General features: G+C 39.2%; 1 protein-coding gene across 1 annotated transcript in view; it reads left to right on the forward strand.

Annotated features, from left to right (window-relative positions):
- Window positions 1-23166, forward strand: part of Cdca2 (cell division cycle associated 2) — a 37424-nt gene that overhangs the window by 11569 nt on the left and 2689 nt on the right. The window contains exons 8-14 of the mRNA XM_038309679.1: window positions 841-1031; window positions 2442-2514; window positions 3031-3263; window positions 4658-4733; window positions 6434-6516; window positions 7532-7669; window positions 21602-21773. Of these exons, the coding sequence (XP_038165607.1) occupies window positions 841-1031; window positions 2442-2514; window positions 3031-3263; window positions 4658-4733; window positions 6434-6516; window positions 7532-7669; window positions 21602-21773 (966 nt within the window). The remainder of the gene's footprint in view (window positions 1-840; window positions 1032-2441; window positions 2515-3030; window positions 3264-4657; window positions 4734-6433; window positions 6517-7531; window positions 7670-21601; window positions 21774-23166) is intronic.

Below are 23166 nucleotides of genomic sequence, written 5' to 3' on the forward strand. Positions count from 1 at the left end.
CTAGTAGTATGATAATAATAATATATATTACTATAATAAAAGTATAAGGATAGGGCCAGCAATTCATTGTGGTGCATGCCTGTAATCCCTGCTGGGTTAGCAACTAACTGACAGGAAGCAGTAAGGAGGAGCCAGGAGGAGATGGGTTTTTAAGGAGCAGGCCATTTTGAAGAGATGGGAGAAGGAGAGGGGGTGATCTGCTTGCTATTCAGCCTCTCCCAGGAGCAGAATCCCACCTCAGCCTTTGAATCCTGAGTCTTTAGAGGGACAGAACCGTTTAGATAAGTTCCCTTGGTAACTTTAGAAGAGTCAGTGCCTGGGGGAGCGGGATTCCCTCAGGCTGCGGCTCTTGCTGCCCTTTTGTCGCCTGTTGATAGCATGAGAGTTACAGCTGCTGATTCAGACAGCTGAGCTTAAGAGGCAGAAATAATTTGAAAAGAGAACATCCTCTGACTCAGATTTCTGTGGAAAGCAAAACCTCTTATCTTTATTTGCATACATGTGTACTAAAATGTATGGCCAGTGCTACTTCTGTCTTATGATCATGTCCAGATGAAGTCTCTGGCGTTTCCTCTCTGAGCAGGGAGTGTTGGGATTTAATTTAGTGTATGCTGAGTAAACACTCTACCACTGAACTATACCACTAGCACTTGGTTTTGTGAAACAGGGTCTCACTGTGTAGCCTTGACTGCCTTAAATCGTCTATCCTCCTGCCTCCATCTCCTGAGCACTTTGCTTACCGAATTTCTAAATATCGTGTTACAGTCTCTGCAAGTGTGGTGAGTATCTCATGCCTTAACGATGCAGATTCGGATGATCCCACTCTCTTTCTCATTGAAGGACTTGGAGTTGCTGACTGTGTAAAGGGCACACAGTCGGTTGTTGCTGTTCCAGTTGTCATCTCAGACACAGCCCCTGCCATCAGGTCACCAGGAACGCTTGTGTGTAGGAGCAGCAGCCCTCCCACTAAGACCTTTGTGCTTCGGTCTGTGTTGAAAAAGCCTGGCAAGCTGTTTGCAGAGAACATAAAGGTAAAAGTTGCTCTTCCTATGGCAAAGGAGTGCCAAGTCCTTTTGTGTCAGACCAATAACTGAAGTTCACTGGTGTTGAGTGAAGTGCATTGTTCCCACTTGGTTTTCCTTTTCTTTTTAGCTCACAATACTAGTCTGAGATTGGTCTATTTTAAATTACTGTTACGTTGGTAATCAGAATGTAATGTAGATAGACTGTATAAATATAAAAATGTATCCAAATTATAACTATAACTATTTGCATTGCCAAATTAGTTCATGGCGAATGTCTCAGTCTGTAACCTAGGCATGCCAAACATGTGGGCTTAACACCTCTTCAGACGGCCGTGTTTCTGTGAGTGCAGTAACCCAAGAGTAGTAGCATGTACTGAGCAGTTCTGTCAGCGGCCTTGGCACGTGTACATGTGTACATGTTAGCCCCTTCCCTGGTCAGGAGAAAGTACTAACTTGGGACGGTGCTGATTAGGAGTCTTGTTTGGGGCAGAAAACTATTCTTAAAGCAGGTGCTGATCTTGGTGGTTATAGCACTCAAAACCTCAAACTAGGAAGGGTTCTAGGTGAGGTTGAAATGTAAGTGAGGATTAACCTGGACTTTGATCCTGCCTGCAGGCCTGGCTCTCTTCTGCAAGGCTTGTTCTCTGTGGATTTATGACATCCCTTCCTTTATAGTGTGCCCTCTATAATCTTTTGGATAAACACAGACAGAAACTTATTTCTTATTTCATCCTCAAAAATATGGATATTCAAGAAATTACATTATTAAAAGTGCTGTTCCTATTCTTACAACAAAGCTCCCTTTTAACATCATTTACCTCACCTGTCATTATTTTAGCGCAGTTCTCGTGCTCAAACTGTTGTAAAATCTGCCTGAGCTGACAGCTGGTATAATACACTGAAATTTCCCCACTCACATCTTTCTTCGCTTACTAAATCAAAAAAGGATGATTTTTAACACATACTTAGGGATTTCTGTTCTCTAATATGGCCTATAATACTGTTTATTAAAATATAGAAGCCAAGGACTGAGCTATGACTCAACAGTTAAGAGCACTTCTTCCTCTTACAGAGGACCCACGTCCAGTTCTTGGCACCCATTTGGCAACTGACAACTGTCTAATGCCAGCTCCAGGGGATCCAGTGGCTTCTTCTGGCCTCCACAGACACCTGACATGTGGTACACATACATACATGCGTGCAAAACACTCATACACTTAAAATAAAAATAAATATTAAAAAAATATTAAAAAACAAAAAACCCTACATTTTTCTTGGGCATTTTCAGTATGGTGTTTTAAGCCAAAGCAGTTAAGAAAATAAAGGTACTCAACAAAACAATTTTCCAGTCTCTTTCTAATGACTTTGTGTGTTATGGAAGGAGTAAAACCTTTGATTGGTATTTATTTCGATTAGGAATACAACCTTTGTGATGACGGGGCTCATCTAATCCCAGATCCTTCTGACTGTTGCAAAGAACAAAGAGCAGGTTTGTTATCCGTATTTATTTTTAAGCCTAAGGATATCATTTTCCTTCTAGAACTTGATGCAGTTTATTAGATATTTTGACAATCTACTCATGCTTTCCTGCTTCTGAAATTACATGGGAATGGAGAGCAGTGGGGAGGGAAAAGTGTCTTTTCTGGAGCCTTACAATTGGTCTTGGGCTGAGGGTGTGGCTCAGTGGAAGATCATCTCCCTGACATGACTGAAGTCCTGCGATCGGTCCTCAGCATCGCTTTTGCCTACCAATTTTTACTTAATGGTACAGCTAGTAAAGAGCTCCAGAGATTCCAATTTTATTAACACTTTAAGTAATTATATGTAACTTATTTTAAAATCAGTACTATTTTAGTTGAAAGTATGGTTTTCTTCTATTTGCATTTTCTCTACAATTTTTTTTACACAAATAGCAGCTAAATATACCATATTCAAACATTTTAGTATATGCGTCTTAGATAAAAAAACAGCTTAATTTTACTGTATTCTCATTTATTATCTATAGGTAGGGAAAACTGTAAAACACCAGACTTTCTGAATCTGAAGAAAAGGAAAAGAGTTACTTTTGGAGAGGACTTAAGCCCTGAAGTGTTTGATGAATCTTTACCAGCCAATACTCCATTGTGTAAAGGAGGAACACCTGTCTGTCAAAGGAACATAAATGCTGCCAGTCCCCTGCAGTCTCCAGTTCATGAGCCGTTACTTCAGCCAAATTTTGATGACAATGAGGAGAATCTTGTAAGTGGGGAAAGCATAGAAAAAGCTATTTTTCTATTGTTTTTATTTCCATGAGACCTCACTTATTTTTTTTATGTGAAAATTGTGATTTGAAATTATGAGGTAGACCAAATGACATGCCACATTTCAGTCTCTCTTGTTTTTTGTTTTTTGTTTTTCAAGACTAGGGTTTGTCTGTGTAGTTCTGGCTGTCCTAGAACAGGCTCTGTAGACCAGGCTAATCTGAAACTCTCAGAGATCCGCCTGCCTCTGCCTCCCAAGTGCTGGCATTAAAAGCGTGCACCATCACTGCCTGGCTCAATCTCTTATGTACATTTTTTAAAAAGACTTTTCCCGATTAGACACTACTTTCATGGGACCTAAGTGCTATTGATTGTAAGATACCTTTTTTGTATCAAGAAAAGATACTCAGATGTCTGAGAGGCATTAAAATACCAAAGAAATAGCCACCTTAGGATTAAAATAATGTATTTTAAAACAGTGGTAAACACATTTTAGTAAACTTTCAGATTATTTCAGAGGCGGGGGGAGGAAAAAATGCCGGTGTCAAAAAGCAGAGAGGGACATTACTGTGTCCTTACAAGTTTTCAAGGACAGCAGGGATTAACAACTTCATGTTGTCATTTTAGTAGCTCAGATAAATCACATGCAGTCTTTGAAATTCATCAGCCTTCAGTCAAGGAATACATTGTTTCAGTAGCCCCATGTTAAAAAAATTTAAATTGTCACTGAAACTTCCCCACAGAATAATAGTTTTGCTAAGGAAGTCTACAACATATTTAAGCAAACAACAATATTGGTTATATACACACTTTTCCAAATAGGACAGAATGCTGTGTGGTCCTCCAAGTCCATGCAGAGGGGGCCTTTTGTGAAATTTAGCATTTCTGATTAAGTATCAAAAGTGTGGGCAAGCTGGTGAGAAAGGGGAATTCAGATTGCCATTTTTATCTATGAATGAACAATAATTGCTGTCTTACTGGGAGTTATGTGAAAAGATTTGAAATCTATTCTGCCATCTTATAGTGAATTTTGTTAAAAAAATATTGTAATTCAAGATGGTGTTTCTTACTGATTTTCTTTAATTTGCTTTGTAGACATTAAACAGTGGGATTTTAAATAAATCAAAATGTAGTTTGTCATTGATTAATATGACCTTATTTTGGGTGGTTGCAATTGGAAAATTTGTTAGCATTATGAAGATAACCAGTGTTCTAAGGTTATCTTTGTTTTGCTTAGACCTTTTCATTTTCTACTGATTTTTCTTTTAATTTGTGTTTGCAATTTTTCCTCCCAAAATAAGACCTTGTTTTTTTCCTTTGGGGTATATTATTTACATATTCACTGAATTCTCTTAAGGGTATCTTATTTGTACTTCTTTTTCCTTTGTTTAGGAAAACATAGAACCAGCTCACATATCGTTTGCAATCCTGAGTCCTAGTAAATCTTCACCCTCCGAGACTCTTCCAGGTATCGTGTGTTTATCTTTTGTTGGGGTAGTTGTGTCAGGGTGTGCAATTGCTCATGGACCAGGGGGTGGGGGTGAGAAGAGGACATAATCTATGCTTGCTGTCTGCCTTAACCCCTTTGAGACAGGCTCTTACTGAATCTGAAGCTAGACTAGTGGCCAGCGAGCCCCAGTAATCCTGTCTCTATGCCCTTGTAGCATGAGATTATAGGCGTGCACACAGCTTTGCTTGGCTTCCACTTTGCTTTTTGAGACAGGATTTGTCATTAGAATGGAACTTTTTCATTAGGTTTATGTGATTGTCTGGCAAACTCTAGGAATCTACTTATCTTTGCTCTCTATTGTTGGGATTGTAATATCTTATACCATAACCTGCCTCTTTAACTTTAGATTTACTTATTTTAGATGTATGTACCTATATTTATATGTGTATACCACATGCTTGCTGAACCCGCCGAGGTCAGAAGAAGATGGCAGATCCCTCTGGACTGGGAGTTTGGAGCCTCCCAATGTGGGTGCAGAGAACTGAACTTGGGTCCTCTGGAAGATAAACAAATTCTCTTAACTGCTGAGCCCCATCTCTCCACCCTCACTACCTGATTTTTCATTTGGGTTCTGGGGATCAAACTCAGTTCCTTGTGCTCAGTGAGCACTTTACCAGCTGAGCTGCCTCCCTGGCCCCTTAATTCTTGTTCTCAGTACATAAAACTTAATCTCTTTATTCTTAAATTTTTTAGAAAATATTTTTTATGTATGCAGTGTTCTGTCTGTATGTATGTATACCTGCATGACAGAAGAGGGCACCAGATCTCATAGATGATTGTGGTTGCTAGGAATTAACTCAGAACCTCTGGAAGAACAGCCAGTGCTCTTCATGACTGAGCCATCACTCCAGTTCCTATTCTTAAATTTTTATTTGTGGTACAACAATATGTTCTTGATTTTAAGAAAACCAAATACTTTGTATGAGAAATTACTACATCTTTCTTTTTCAAGTCTCATACTTCATAATCACCCACATTTAACTTAAATGCACTTTCTCTGCTTCAAATTGATGTACAAGTGCTGTTGATCTCTTAACCTGTTAAGGATCACTAGGAGACTTTCATCTATATTTGCACAAGGGGATTGTAAAGAACATTCCTAAATGACTAACATGGCATTTTCAGTGTATGTACTTTCCAAGTATGTATCTTTTACGATCGTGATGAGACAAAGATTTTTTTTCTGACACCACATTTGGCTGCTGAAGCCATGATGCAAGTTCTTGGAGTATAAACCTTTGTGTTTTCTCCTTTCGTGGATCCTTTGATCCCTTCCCATTGCTGCAGCTTAGGCTTGTGAGCATAGACTCCAAAGCCATAAATTACCGAGTTACAAGTAAAATGGCTATAGTCTATCATGTTCTAAGCTCTGAACATACTATCATTTATGCCATTAAAAAACACCAGACATGTCTAAGGTTGTGCAGTTAAGTGATTCCTTAATGTGTTTGTTCTTATTGCACTCACTCTATTACATTCGGTAATGTGAAGCCTTCTAAAGATTGCTCTAGATCTTCATCCATTGCTCTTGCTAATTATTTGTGTCTAAATATGATATTAAAAGCAACAGTGACTCAAAACACTATGTAATTCTTTAACTCTCTGGGTTGTATTAATTTTGTGCTAAGAACCTAATTTTCCTCATTTCTTGGTATCAGGCACAGACACTTGCGGTTCTTTAAATAACCATGAGGAAATAAGTCGTGTCGGTAGACCAACACGGACTTCTCACAAAAGAAAGGTAAGTGCTTATATAAATTTCATGGTATTGAAAAAAAAATCATTGGTAGATCTCTGAGTTCAACGCCAGCCTGGTTTACAAAAGCAAGTTTCAGGACAGCCAAGGGATACATAGAGAAGCCCTGACTTGAAAAAAATAAACAAAAAAGAATTAATACTTTGTCTTACTCAGTGTGTAAACCAAAATAATGTCTTGCTGGTCTGATTTTAATTCTACTAGAAGAAAATCCATTAGAACAAGGGGTTTCCTTCAACATTTTGTTTCTATAGGAAGCAGCCTATTTGTTAGCTTAGCTTTAGATCTATATGATGATAAATTTTATTGTAAATGTGGAGAAGATCCACATATAATTAAGAGCCAGAAAGTAGCATAAGTACATGCTTTCTTAAACTATGCATTTAGTTTGTTTTTATGGTGGCATTCCACTAGCAGGGATAATCATTGCTTTCATTGGCTCCATGTATTTTGTTTTGGTCATTAAGTTACATGTAATTGGATTTTTGTCTATAGCTTTGTAAATATAAGTGTGCCTATACTATTACTGAATATTCACCTGTCTGATTAGATGAAAATCTTTTATTTTAGTAAATTTACATTTTATGACTTGTTATAAGCTAGTAACAGTTAAATACCAAGTTGATATTTTCTTCATAAGTATCTGATGAATGAGCCATTAGTTCTTAAATCATTTTTCCTAATATAATAAACCTTCTTATTTTATGCTTAATATGTTAGAGAATGTTAATTAGTAATTCCCTCTTTTAATTTTGGTTACTGTACCAGTAATGGCACTTGTTACATTAAGAAGCGGTGGCATGTAAAATGGTAAAAGTAGATAGGAGATGTGGCTCAGTGATAGTGTGTGCACCAGGCAGGGTTTTAACACTGAGCACTGAAGGTGGGAGCAGACAGGATGAGCCTGTCATAGGAAGAAAGGCTAACATGAAACCCACCATGCAGTGAAAGGTGATACCCGTGCTTTATGTGTCCTTACAATGATGTTCTTTCTTTATAGCGGTTGATGAGTTCTGCAGAAGAGGATGTTTGCAACTCATATGCTACAGAAGCTGAGCCCTGTGAAGAGAAGAAAATGAACAGAAGGAAATCTCAAGAAAGAAAATGTACAAGCAAAGCACTTCCTAGAAAGAAACAGGTAAGGATGCTTTTCACAATTTACATGGTGTAGTACATTTCTTCATTGGCTAGGAAGGAAACATGGAAGTAGCTCTGCTCATTACCTGAGACCAGTTCTGTATCCGCTTCATCTGTGTGTGCATCCAGCCCAGGAAGCAATAGACAACACATTATTGCTCCTCTTCTGAAGTATTATACTTTTTTCTTTCTTCCTTCCTCTTTTTCCTTTGTGATTCACTATGTAGCTCAAGTTGGTCTTGGACTCATCATCTTCCTCCTTCAACCTTCCCATGCTGGGAATACAAGTATCACGCCCAGTTCCTAAAACTGTCATTGGATGCACATGTCTTTTTAATGCTTATGATCCTGAGAAGACAGGGTATCTTCACCAGTTCCTTTCTTGTTTAGTCTTCAGCTTCAGGTCTCCTCTTTCAGGATTGGTTTCTGGGCTTGGTTAACTGAAAAATATTCAATGCTAACAATTTATTTGTTTTCACTCTGGGTGCTTTTAACAGATCTCCCAGCTCAGCTTAGTCGACTTTCGAGCCAATTTTTTAAGCACACACTTATCAAACTGCCTGTTAATTTGTGATGGTGACAAAATGTCTATCACAAATAAATGGCTTCAGGCCCAATCCTTTATGATGGGGCCCACATGCCTTCTTCTTCACACTCTACTGCCACAAAGTGTGAAGCTGCACTGTGCCAGTCTGATCTTAGCAACCCTGACACTTAGGGTTCCTCAACCCCTGCATCTTTGTAACTGACCATGAGTGCCACACTTTGCTGTACATGCTTGGTTATCTCATCAAGAGATGGGTGACCTTTAATCCCAGCACTCGGGAGGCAGAGGCAGGCGGATCTCTGTGAGTTCAAGACCAGCGTGGTCTACAAGAGCTAGACCCAGGACAGGCTCCAAAAGCCACAGAGAAACCCTGTCTCGAAAAACAAAAAAAAAAAAAAAGAGAGAGAGAGAGAGAGAGAGAGAGAGATGGGTGAACCAACTGCTCCTTGGACTTCCAGCCACGGAGTTACTTCTGTATCTAAAGAAAAGATTGGAAGCCAACTTAAAGGTGCCTCACTCTGTGTGTGTTTAGCCAACCCTGCATCTTTCCACCATTTCTTTACCCTTGCTGTTCTGTTGGTCTGGACTGTCCGCCCTCTGCTGCCTGCTGTTTGTTAGTGCTTCATTCACACCATCTCCTGTCTAGAAATACTTGCTTAGCTCTGACCTCAGTCTGTGTCCATCCGCTTTATTCAGTCCCTTAATTACGTATCCAGTCTACCACTAATAATATCCTGGCTCTCAGGCTACTCCTAAGCATTCAGATACCCACAATTCTGTGTTTCCTAATTTGTCCTGAACTCTTTGAACTATTGCATCCATTCTTATAATAGTCTCATTTCTGTGTCCTTTTTACCTGCCTTGTCTGCTTGGCAGTTTCAACCCCAGGTTTCTTACTCCTGCCATGTAATACCACTACTGAGACACAGGTGTGGGGTTGTTCCATTTAGAGTCGTGGCTTCAGGTGTTACCTAAAATCCCCTCTCATCTTCTGCTTTACCTGCATGATTTTTCCAATAAATATGGTCAGTTAGTTACTAATCTATTAAAAGTTGGTATTTTGCCAGATGGTGGTACATGCCTTTAATTTCAGCACTCAGGAGGCAGAGGTAGGCGATTCTCTGAGTTTGAAGCCAGCCTGGTCTACAGTGTGGGTTCCAGGACTGCCAGGGCTACACCAAGAAATCATGTCTCAAAAAAACAAAAATAAAAACATGGATATGTTTTCCATACATTCTTACCTATGCATTCTTTAGAATTCCACTCTCTGCCCTTGTAAATCATTTACTTGTGGTGATTTCATATGTAGCATGTTTATTAATGGCAAAGTCTTAAAACCAAATCTTCTTGATCTGTTAAGTCTCTGTCCAGCTTCCTATTGAACATACCTTCTAAAGCCATCTCTTACGAGCCCTTAAAAGTCAACATTTTCATAATTAGTTAGTGTTACCCCTCAGGAAACCCACATAAAAGATTCCATGATCTTCCTCTTATTCCATGAAATAAAAAAGACTATTTTTCCTTGTTGATTGGCTCAGATACACCCGAGTCATCAAATTCAGAAAAAAACCATTTTCCTGCTTTGTTTTCTCTTTTAGACTTAGGGTAATGGTGAAAAATTACCAAAGTGTGTGTATGTTCAATCAATGGTATGCATACCACTTGTTGCAATGAAATTTATTTTTTTTAATCTATGGCTTTAAGAAATACAGTTAAAAATAATGCATATATATTTTTTTCTTAGCAAATCAGTGGCCAGACAATTCAGGAAGACTAAACATTAGATTGCTCTAATCCCTTCTAGGACCCTGCTGAATTAATGTAATTGATGTAATTTAAGCAATAGAGGTAGAATAGCAATGAGAAGGGGTGTTAAGCAACAGATGACAGCCTTCAATGAATTTCTAGAAGACAAGGCAGATGGGAGCATGTTGGCGAATAGAAGAGGTGGAAAGATTTACAGTTCAGAATATGCTAGGGAAGAAACTAGAGGGGTCTGGGAACCAGCTTGCTTGTGGGAATCCCAAGAGACTCTGGCCCAGAATTGGCAGGTACAATGGATGGGAAGCGTGAGAAGTAGTACTGCAGAAAAAGATTAATTGAAGTCTTATATACGAATCAGTCTGCACCAGTTGGCATGCTATCCCTCTCTCCCGCCCTGATGTTCAGAACAGATGTTGTCATCTAGGTTAAAGCCCCATTCTGGCATCTGTAAATTCCCACAGTCTTAACAGCCAGCTCTTGCCCTGACACAAAGCCTAACATCTGAGACACTTTTGTACTGCACTGCCTTGCCCTGTCCCTACAGGAAGTTTCCAAGGAAAGTTTCCATACAGCAAGGAGACTGAGCTAGAACACAAAGGAAACTCGTGTTCTAGTCTGTTCTTAATTAAGAATCAGATAACATTGAGTGGAATCAATATTGTTAAAGAGACAAGTTAAAATACTGGTATGTTACAAACAAAACAAAAACCTGACCTCAGAGAAGTCAACTATGGACTGGAAGAAATAAATGTATTTTGTTAGATTTAAGAAATTAAGAGGGGGATTCTAAAAGAGAAACAGAAAAATAATTGGAAATTTAGGAAGTTGCAGGTTGTTCTGAGTCTTCATCTGTCTTCTCTGCTCTGCCAACTTGGTACTGGCCCTGCTGAGCCATTGATCTCAAGTAATCCGTGCCTTTGAACCTGTTAGAAGTAGAAATGGTCACAGTGCTCACTATATGTCACCTATACCAGGGATCTGCTGATGTCCCCTAGATTTAGAACAGACTCTCCACTGTTGTTACATGGGATGATTTCAACTTGAGGAAATGCTGTGTCTTGGTCATAAAGCACTTGGGTGCTCCCAGCAAGCAGTTTCTTTCCCAAATACAGGGCAAGGCACTGTTTCCTCGTGGTCAAGAGGAAGGGCAGTGTCTTAGTCAGTGTTGTATTGCTGTGAAGAGACAACCATGACCAAGGCAAAAATTACAAAAGAAAGCATTTCATTGGGGCTTTTTAAAGTTCTGAGGTTCAGTCTGTTATCACAGCAGTTCGGAACTTGGCACCATGCAGGCAGACATGGTACTGCAGAGTATCTGAGAGTTCTACATCTGGATCAGCAGGAAGAGCAAGACACTGGACCTGGCTTGAGCTTTTGAAACTTCAAAAGCCCTCCCCAGTGACACACTTATTCCAACAAGGCCATATGGCCTACTCCTTTCAAATAGTGCTGTTAAACCAAGCCGGGCAGTAATGTGCACGCCTTTAATCCCAGCATGGGAGGCAGAGGCAGGTGGATCTCTTGAGTTCAAGGCCAGCCTGGTCTGTAAGAGCTAGTTCCAGGACAGGCTCCAAAGCTACAGAGACACTCTGTCTCAAAAAACACACACAAAACAAAACAAAACAAAATCAAATAGTGCCTCTTCCTATATAGGGGGCCATTTTCATACAAATACCACAGCCAGTGACATCAGCAGAGCCAATTTCTGATTTTATGGCTCTTAGGCCTCTTAAGGACTTGGGTCTGTGCTACTGCATCTGGCTGGTTCCTGAGCATTGCAGGCGACTGAAGCAGAAGAAGCTCGCTCCGTGTAACTGGCCTACAGACCACTGTGGTAAACTCAAGGGCAACCTTTCACAAAAAGCCTTCCTAGGATTCCATTAAGGGGCCCAGTATAAGTTACCAGGCTAAGTGAGATGAGAATGTGCCGGCACTGAGAGCGACTGTCCAGGAAGTGTTGGGTCTGGAGATATACGTGCTCCTTAAATTCCTGACCACTTCTTCAGTGATAACTTGTAGAGTTCCAAACTTCTGCATAGAGACCTGCACAAAGTGGGTTACCCATGACTTCTTGCTCTCTTTACTCACTCAAGTCATGTTCCCTTTTTTATCTTGTTCACATTGAGCCTTATTTGGGGGATTAAAAACAAACAAACAAACAAATAAAAGGAAAAAAATCTTAAGTAAAAGACCATATCTGAAGGAAGGCAGCAAGGAATCACTAATTTAGGCATTAAAAAAGAGAATTCATGGCTTCTGCTTTGATAACCCTGACACCAGAGTTGGACACAGTGGTCTTCTGGTAGGGATGTTCATATACTGTTTCTCCACAATACGACCAGAAACTCATGTCTCAGATGGTTTGATGGCTGTCTGTATGCTGATCTGGCGCTCTCTCTCTCTTTCTCTCTCTCTCTCTCTCTCTCTCTCTCTCGCTCTTTCTCTCTCTCTCTCTGGTTTGGTTTTTCAGGACAGGGTTTCTCTGTGTTTAGCCCTGACTGTCTTGGAATTCACACTGTAGAGCAAGCTGGCCTTGAAATCAGAGATCCACTGCACATCTGATGTGGTTCTTTTGAAAGAGCAGCAGTAGAGAAGTGATGGGGAGAATGGCCTTGTAGCTATGGAGGCCTGGCCTTCCATCTGTGTGTGGCAGGTGGCTTGTGAGAAATACTCAAGTATGCTTTTTGTGCTTGTTTGGTTCATGCTTCATCATTGGTTGAAGAAGAATAAATCTGGAGTTGTTTAATGTTGTATTAACTCACTGTTTGCTTATATTTAAAGAAAAGGATGAAATCCATTTTCACCACACCTCTCCCCCCATATACATACATATATACATATACACATATGTAATATATAGCAGTAGTCAGACTGGAGAATAAAGGAATTTCTAAAAAGTAGAGTACAAGAAGGACTTATAGGAGAGTTATCCAAGAGACTTTCCTGGAGCTCAGAAAGAGCAGGGGAGGGGGGAATTTTAGTAGAAGAAATTGAAAATATATTATTTCTCAAAATTGAAACAAGGACTTTTCGAGCTAAAGGGACCTAGGAATGCTTGGTGTCTTAGTTACTTTTCAGTTGCTATGATGAAACACCGGGGTAACTTATGAAAAAGTTTAATTGGTCTTAGGATTTAAGAGGATTAGGGTTTAACATACATTATGTAATGACAGCAAGTGACAGACAGTTGGAGCAGTGGTCAAGAGCTCACACACATATCTCCATCTGCAAACAGGAAGCAGAGAGATCTGAAATAGTGCATATCTTTAACTTCTAAACCCACCCCAGTGACATGTTCTCCAGTACGGCCAAACCTAATCTCAAATAGCCGCTAGCAAGGGACCAAGAATTCAAATGCCTGAGACTTATATGGGAGACATGTCATTCACATCACCACGCCTGGCGCATTAGAAAGGCAGGGCAGTGTGAAATAAAGAACATAGATAAGAAGAGTGGACTTTGCTTATAAAGAAACAATCCAAGTGGCACCAAATTACTCAGAAATTAAAATGATTCCTGGGTGTACAAAGATGCTCAAACTGCACTTTTGGGACCATTTGGTCATCATAAATCCCCTTGTGGCAGGAGTTAACAGAGATTTAGAAGGTGGAAATATATATACATTGCTAGTGGGCCAAAAAGATGCACTCAGATTTCTTTGAGTGGTGCAGATCTGTGCAGAAGTGAATTTGAAAGGATCTGGCTGAATCTAATATTCATTTCCCCTTCTACTTGGCATTCCTGGTTCTGGGAATGCCTCAAAGATCCACTGACAAAATACAAAAGGATATGTGTCCAAAGTCATTTATCATATCACTGTAAAGCAGAGGATTAAATAGAAGCCAATGGCATCAGATATGACACTTGATTGATAAAGTAGACTGACTGTCCACCAAATAAATTTACAAAGCTGTAAAAATAGTGAAGAAAACTTCCATATGCTGCTATGGTGTGATGCCAGAATACACTTACTTATATACTTAGCAGAAAAAGGCAGTTATAAACAATGTGTATAAGAAGCAGTTATTGCTTGTCTCTCACTAAGTCACATTTTCAAGTAGCATTAAAATGAGGTCATTGGAGTTGGACTCTGATCAAATGTGTTGTGCCTATGAGAAATAGAAATTTGGATACTAGAACCAGGGATGCTTACACACAAAGGAATGGACTTGTAAGGACACAGGAGGAGACCATCTACAAAGCAAGGAGTAGTTAGGACTAACCAGCCAGCATGTTGATCTCGAACTTCAAGCGTTCAGAATTGTGAAAATAATTTAGCTTACCAAACCTGCGATGACTTTGGCAGGTGGGTCTAACAATTAGACTATCATTATCTAAGAAAACAAGAACGTGTACATATTTATGCAAACATGCATATGCTAAGTGTTTTAATTCCTTTTTTTTTTTTTTAAGGAAAAAAAAGCTCAAAACATGTTATCCAAGTATGGCAGCACAGCTTAATGGATAAAATGCATTTACCACCAAGCCCAAGGGCTTGAGTTTGATTCTCCTGGTGGAAGGCTTAAAACCAGTCCCTTCAGAGATGTCTGCTAACATCCACATACATGTCATGGCACATGTGTGTACACACACAGACACACACACACAAGTAATTTAAAAGAAAAAAGGGGGGCTGAAGAGATGGCTCAGTGGTTAAGAGCACTGGCTACTCCTCCAGAGGTCCTGAGTTCAATTCCCAACAACCACATGGTGGTTCACAACCATTTATAAAAAGATTTGGTTGGGCTGGAGAGATGGCTCAGAGGTTAAGAGCATTGCCTGCTCTTCCAAAGGTCCTGAGTTCAATTCCCAGCAACCTCATGGTGGCTCACAACCATCTGTAATGGGGTCTGGTTCCCTCTTCTGGCCTGCAGGCACACACACAGACAGAATATTGTATACATAATAAATAAATAAATATTAAAAAAGATTTGGTGCCCTCTTCTGGCATACAGGCACATGATGGCAGAATATTGCATACATAATAAATAAATGTTTTTTTAAATAATTGAACTTACTGTCCTCTCGAGACTGGTAGCTAGAATAGAAAAATGCATGCCATTTTTTAGTTTTGACTTTAAAATCATGCACATGTTTTACATGACAACAAATCAAGAGGATTCTTAAAAATTGAGATCAAATAAACCAATTTTGCTGTTTTGAGTTTGCAGCTTAACCTTCTTTAAAAACTTTTAAACCTGCAAATTTGTATATGTTATGATATACTTAAGGACCAAAAATAACTGTAAAGAAGCAGTGTGAGACACTCATTGATAGAATTTGGTTTAAAATATAAATTTTATTGCCATTAAGAATTAAGACTTCACCTGGCAAGCTGGCTGAGTGATTAAGAGCACTGATTGCTCATCCATAGGACCCAGGTTCAATTCCCAACACCCTCATGGCAGCTCACAGACATCTGTAACTCAAGCTTCAGGGCATCAACCCCTGTGCTCTAGCCTCTGAAGGCACCAGACACATTCGTAGTACACAAACACATGCATACCAAAATGCTCCTATGCATAAAAGAATTTTTAAAAAAATATATTAAGGCTTCACTATGAGACAGAAGACTGTAGATCAAAGTTAATTTGAAGGATTAGTATTGGTATGAATTCACTGATATTTTCCACTTAAAAGAATTTTCTAGTCTTTTCCATTGAAAATAAGGAAGAACAAATGACTCTGGTCCCACTGCTATACCTACCTATAAGAGACCAGGGTTTCATGGAGAAAAGGATTCTCAAATTTAGAGTGCCTTGTGTAGAAAGTGAGCCTGGGTCTCTGTACTCTAGTGCACAAAGGAAGCTCAGACAACCAGGGTGTTAGTGAAGAAGACCAGTTGAGAGTCACTACAGAACGCTGAAACACCGGCACGGCACAGGAGACACCACGTAGACTTGTAGTGACGCTTTCTCTAAAAGTGTGTTGTCATACGAGTTCACTCTTCTGAACACGGAGAATGAAATCTGAGCTCCATTCAGGTAAATAGGTGATGAGTTGGTTTAGCTCATGCGTGAGAAATGATCATCTGAGGTGCTAAAATTAGTAAATAAATTGGTGGGACATCAAAATAAACATTCAGTGAGTACGAGGCATTGTAGAGTAGGAAAAAAATATGTTCAGACTACATATGACAAAGGATATCCAAAATATTTAAGGAACCCAAAAACAAGAAATTAGCCAAACTTTAAAAATGGAAGAGGGCCTGGATAGTACTTGTCACAAGATTATATACAAATAACCAACAAATACATGAAATGGTGCCCAGTGATACTAGTCGGGGAGAAGGGATTTGAAACGGATGAGATGCCACCTCACACCTCTTGGGCTGGGCGTTGTAGAAAGATATTGGGTTCTGTTGAGAATCTAAAGGAAGGTGTGGAAGACACTGTATGACCCAGCAATCCAACTTCTAGCTGTTGAGAAATGAAGTCAGCTTGTCAAAGGGAAGCTGTACTTCCATGTGTGTTATTCCTACATCTATTTAACCTAAGTGTACATGGAAAGACAGGTAGGAAAAAAGGTGTGTTTAGACACTGGGCCACACCTTCTCGTCGCAAACATGAACTGCTGTCATCATTTGAAGCAGCATATTTTTGAGCCTGTGGGATGTTGTGCTAAAAGAAATTATCTAGAGACAGAGAAACAATTTAGTCTCTGACATGGGATCTTAAATGGTCACACTCAGAGCAGTGAGTCAAATAGCAATTGGTGAAGGCTACAGGTTAGTGCAGATGGGGACTTGTTAAAGGGTACAGTTTACCAGGCATATTGGCACACACTTGCTAATCCCAGCATGTAGGCTGAGGCAGGAAGATTGCCAGCCGGGGCTATATGGAGGCCCTATCTGAAAGAAGAGATTATCTTCTGGAGTAAACCTCATAAGGCTGCCACAGTAAAGAATGCACTTGGAAATTCCTGACCACAGCTTAACTGGGCTCAAATTATGTGACAGATCTGTTAATTAGTTTGATTTAATCACTGTAGATGTGTGTGTGTGTGTATATATATATATATATATACATATATATATATATATATATATTGCACTGTACACTGTATTATATGCAGTTTTAGTTTGTCAGTTACACAGATGGTACCTGCTAATGTTTGTCAAAACATAGTTCAGGCTTCTGGGTCCATGTGATAGTAGACACAGAAAGCCACCCAAAGCCAGACTTCAGATAATTCCATGAGAATTACCAAATAAATGGGTTGTTTCTTTTAAGATCCCTCACCAGCACCCCCAAAGTAAAACTCCACAGAGTAAGAGAAACTTAGAATTGTATTAACCAAGTAAGTAGTGTTTAGACTTAATTGGGATCCTGAATTGAACAACTACAAGGGTATGTGTGGGCCAGCTAGAGGAGTTCAAATTGAGATAATTAGAGGAAATTGCTGAGTTGTAGATAGTTAAATGTGAGATTACTTTTAGAAACATGCTATTGTATGAAATAAAGAAGGCTATCAAGGACTTTTTGGAAAAACTGTAGAAGAGCACAGCCAGCGTGTGAATGCGGTTGGGATGCTAGACATCTTATCGACAGATCTCTGCTGCTGCTGCCTTCTTATGGTTGTATCCACTTCGTCCATAACCTCGCAACCATCACTCTCTACATAATTTTATCTTTTGAGATTGTATAAATAGGAGACATATGCTATGCTTTTGGAAACCTGTCTTTTTAACTTGGCATAATTCTCAGTGTTTTTCTAGGTTGTATGTATCAATACTTCCCTTTTATTTCATTTTATTTATAATTATTTCAAAAAGAAAACAATTTGTATTCAGTACAGGGCAGGATTCTTTCTGGTGAAATGAATATAATATTTTAAGATGTGCTTTAAAATCTAAGGGGAGAGGATTATAAATGAAACTTAATTGCTAACGTTACTTGATAGGTATTGGGGGTCAGTAGATTTTACTAAAGTTAAAAGTATAGCAGTGTAGTTTGAGTGGGAGCTGACCACAGGAACTAAAACACAGCATCAGAGCAGAGCTTTTTCATTGTCTCTTTGCTGGCCAGTTTTATCAGCTGACGTGCCAGGGTTGTGGGTTTTAGTTTTTTTGTTTTGGTTTGGTTTGGGTTTGGGTTTGGTTTTTTGAGACTGGGTTTCTCTGTGGCTATGAAGCCTGTCCTGGAACTAGCTCTTGTAGACCAGGCTGGCCTTGACTCACAGAGATCCACCTGCCTCTGCCTCCCAAGTGCTGGGATTAAAGACTTGTACCACCACCACCCGGCTGCCAGGATTGTTTTTATTCTTCAGGTTTCTTTTGAGACCAAAGTTTATCATGTTACCTTGGCTGGCATTGGACTCCTGGACTCCAATAGTCCTCCCATCTCAGCTTTTTTTGTGGTGGAACTACATGCACTGACTACACACCTGGCATTTTTTTGTTTTGTTTGTTTTTAATGTGTTTGGGTTCATGTATATATGCATAACATCTTGTGCCTCATGCCCACGGTGGCCCTGTTATGACAAATCTCTTATTATTTTGCTAGTATATTAGCTCATGATCTTAAAACAAAATATTCATCCTTATTCACATGTCTTAGGTAGGGTTTCTATTACTGTGATGAAACACCATGACTAAAGGACAAATTGGAGAGGAAAGGGTTTATTTTGCTTACACTTCGATATCACTGTTCATCATCGAAGGAAGTCAGGACAGGAACCTGGAAACCAGAATTAATGCAGAGGCCATGGAGGCGTGCTGCTTACTGACTTGCTCATCATGGCTCAGCATGTTTTCTTACAGAACCCAGGACCACTATTGGCCCCTTCCCCTCAATCATTAATTAAGAAAACGCCCCACAGGTTTGCCTCTTATAGAGGCATTTTCTTAACTGAGGTTCCCTCCTCTCAGATGTCTTTTTAGCTTGTGTCAAGTTGATATAAAGCTATCCAGCACATTAACATTTAGCAGATTTTGGGCAAGCTCAACACAGTTCATTTTGTTTGACATTCATGTTTTCAAAGTATGTAAGGTCATAAGTATGCTAATTAGCTTGATGGAGCCATTCCAGAGTATATACATTATCAAAACATTGTAAGCCATAGATACTTATTTGACAATTTGAGTTTCCTTATGGTATTTTTCCTCTCTCAAAGTAACAGAGAAGAATTTGGAAGATTCCTAATAGCTAGGTGCTGGCTATTCTAATATGGGTATTGGTCAAGGCCTGTGTTAATCAAAATCAATTCACATTCAAGCTCCTTTTATTACTTATTCTTAGAGAATTTCATACAGTATAGCTTTATCATATTCTTTCCTGCACTCCCTCCCCCAGCTCCTTCCAGAACCTCCCCTCTCCCTACCCGCGCAAGTACATTTTTTCTCTCTCTTAAAAAAAAGGAAGAAAAAAGCCACTAAAAATAGATGGAGTCAGATTTGTGTTGTCCATCGACTCCTGAGCAGGAGGTCTGCCATGTGGCTGACAAACCCGGTATCCTCTGTCCCTTGAAGAAAACTGATTTTTTTCCTTTCCCTACCACCTATCATTTGCAAATAGCTTTCTGGCTAGGGGTGGGATTTACCCACTTCCCCTCCTTCATGCTGGGATTTTTGCTGGCTTGAGTTTGTGCAGGTTTTGGACATTCTGTCTTGATGACTTAGCCATGGCCTATGCAGAGTATCCTGCTGTGACTCCCATTCTGCATGAAGGGACAATGGGGTATTCATTTGACATTGCTTGGCAGCTAAGTGATAGACTCTGAACCCAGAATCCAAATGTTTCTCTTCTGTAGCACATCTGTGAACCCCACCTTAAAATATTTCTTTTCTCTTGGCTTCCCCATCCACTGACCAAGCCAGATTTCCTCATCTAGTCCGTGAAATGTCAACAGATGTTCCATAAAAAAGAAAGTTTAATGGAAAAATATTTACCCAGTGCTTTTCTTATGTGCATAGAGATTATTTATGCTGAGAACTTCTCACCGAATTATATGTTAAATGTATATTGCATATCACCAAGGGGAACATTCATCTTGTAGCATTCTAAAACTATTTTTGTGTGGAATGTTGTATTTGGTTTTATTTTTACAAGTTATCTTTAGATATCTTGAGGAACACATAGTTCTGTGCCATTTCTGTGTTCTTGAATCTCATCCATTCCCTTACACTATTAGTTTCCCCTAAATCTTGTAGGCTGTTTCTTGAGTATAAACTCGCAGGGGTGTTTGCCCGCCTTAGCCTACAGCAAGCAATGCTTTTCCTGGAGTCACTGTATTATACAAGGTTAATTATGTCTGCTTAGCTACTGTTCCTGCACGGATGCCAGGGCTGCCTATGCCAGCTGCCACCTGTGGTCTGTGTTGAGTACCTGCAAGTATGTTTCCTGTGCTGCACCACCAGGACAGTTGCCCCAAGATTACAGTGGAACATTGTGCTTTCTGTGCGTTTTGAAAGCCTGTCAGCAGCAGGGTCCTCCTCTATGTGCCTATAGTCTGACATGGTGTCTACGTGTGGTGACTTCACTCTTTGACCAGGAATCCTTGAGGCCATATCCTGTTTGCTCCAGTTCGCACAGCACACGTTAGCAACTAGCTTTGCTTCCATAAATGTTTGGATGGATTCAGTTTCTTGAAGTATTAACTGTCAAAAAATGTTTTGTATTGAAAGTTTGAGAATATATTTCATCCCTTTTGTTAGCACAAGTCTTGTATTTCAATATAATGTTATAATGTCCTTAAAGTTTTTTTTACCATTTGGAACATTTTTTAAATAAAACTATTTCTCAGTATTGGTAGTATTGATTATGAATCAAATATAATTCTACATTCCATTAGTCATTAAAGTATTTTTTAAAAGTCTGGATACTCACATTTTTTATAAGTCAGATGTCTTATTGTGGCCTCTTTTACTGTACTAGAGCTCATAGAGCCTTTTGCATGGTAGGCAAGCACTCTTCCTCTGAGCTCTGTCCCGAGCCTGTGTGACCTCTTTGTTTTAATCATGACTAATTCATTTATTGTATACATAAATTAATCCAGATTTATGTTACCTTTCAATGTTATCTAAGCACCTGTTGTTTCTTCAACCAGGTTTATGAACAGAAAGCAGCCTCCCATAGCACTTCAGTAGATAATTCATGCTAGATTAGATATTTTATTACATATGTGTTTTGCCTGTGTGTGCCAGGTGCCATTGGGTCCCGTAGAACTGGAATTACAGACAGTTGTGAGCTGTCTTCTTGGGTGCTGGGAATTGATTGATCTCAGAAGAGCAGCCAGGGCTCTTAATTAATTAAGTAATCTTGGATTATCATGCCTAGTTACAAATAATCTCATTAATTAATTCTGTCCAACACTATACCATCTAATCTGACATTTTGCTCTGACAAATAATCTGGAAATCGAGAAAGTTTGTGCATTATCAATTGAGTTTGGATTCATATTTTATCTGACTTTATGTAAGTTACCTTTCTCTTGCTGTCATTGAACTCAATTTTTTAAATGGAATAACTGATTTTAAGTTTTTCTATAAAAACAAAAAATGTACAACTTTAAAAGAATTTACTATATAAATGCTAATTAGAAATATCTTATGTATGAAAGGGTCAGAACTGAGCAGGGCCTACATCATTCTGAGTCACAGTGTCTGAATACATATCTTTCCAGGTTCTAAAAAGTTACAGAAAAAAGAAAAGAAGGGGGAAGAAGAGTGTTGAGAAATGCTTATATGGGAAAAGAGACATCGCATCCAAGAAGCCACTCCTGAGCCCTATCCCTGAGCTGCCTGAAGTCTCTGAAATGACAGCTCTGGCTGAGTGCACACAGAGGACATGTTCAGGTGCGTCTCTCAGTCTGAGCTTATTTTCTTTCACCCTCTCCATGTACTCTCTCTTACCTTTTTCCATTCACTTTTATTAAAAAAAAAAAAAAAAAAAAAAAAAAGACTGAATTCATTATCAGTAAAGGAAGTTGTAGCCTGTAATCTGTGAGGGGTCTAGGCTCTATCAGAGTCTGATGAAATCCTCATCATTTTTATCAGAAAAATTTAAACACAAAATTTGCATGTAATTTTGTGGGAGATTATTTCTGTTCATCTCCTTTTTACTGTACTTTGATTGTGTGGCTCATCACAGAAAGTAGGCAAGATGATCGCTTTTTAATATATACATCTTAAGAGTTAATGACAGCACCAGATGGTAGCAGTGCACATCTTTAATCCCAGCACTCGAAGACAGAGCCAGATGGATCTCTGAGTTCAAGGCCAGCCTGGTCTACAGAGATTTCCAGGACAGCCAGGGCTACACAGAGAGCCCTGTCTCAGAAAACTGAAGAAAAAAAAGAGTTAATATCAGAAATAGGAAAATAGAAAAACTAGCCTTATAACATTTCCTTGCAATTATAATCTAGAGATGTTTCTTTGTAAGTTGGGCTTGATTACCTTGAGAGTTACTGTTACAAACAAGCGAAGACCAAGGTGATTTATATCCTAAGATTTATTCATTCTGTGTGTGTGAGTGTTTTGCCTACATGTATGTATATTCTTCATATACATGCCTAGTGCCTGCTGTGGCCAGAAGGAGGGCATCAAATCCCCATAACTGGATTTGCAGATGGTTGTGGGTTGCCATTGGGGTGTTAGAAACCAAACCCACATCTTCTGCAAGAGTACCCAATGTTCTTAACCCCTTAGCCATCTCTCTAGCCCCTTTAATGTATAAGTTTAAGCTGAGTTTTTGTGCTTAAACTGTTATAAAAAGTACCCCCCTTTAGCATGTTGATTTTTATATGTAGCCATTTTAAAGTAGTTACCTTTGTCCAGTTTCATATCACCTTAGCATGCATTTTTAAAGAATTCAAGATGAATGATATGTGTGTCACTGTAGACTAGCTTCTGCAGGCATCTCAACTTGAGGACAGAGCAGGAGTTTAACAAATACTCAGAATAACTCATTCCTGGCTTCTTTCTTTTGCTCTTGTCCTGTTGTATGAGTGCTGTGGAATGGGAGGTCTGCCATTTCTACCTTCTTTTAATCTGGCCTTGATTCTTCAGATCTATTAAAATGTTACTGCCTTCATTACAGGAAAATACTTTGACTTTCAGTGGTTTTAATCTGTAATTTCTGTTGTCACCTGAAAAGAGGGTTTAAGACAATTTAGTTTATTTTCATCTCTATAATGTTCACTCCCTAACATCTCTTTTTTTCTCAGGATACTATAAAAATATACCAATA

The sequence above is a fragment of the Arvicola amphibius genome, chromosome 13 (assembly GCF_903992535.2).
Source record: "Arvicola amphibius chromosome 13, mArvAmp1.2, whole genome shotgun sequence".
Lineage (NCBI taxonomy): Eukaryota > Metazoa > Chordata > Mammalia > Rodentia > Cricetidae > Arvicola > Arvicola amphibius.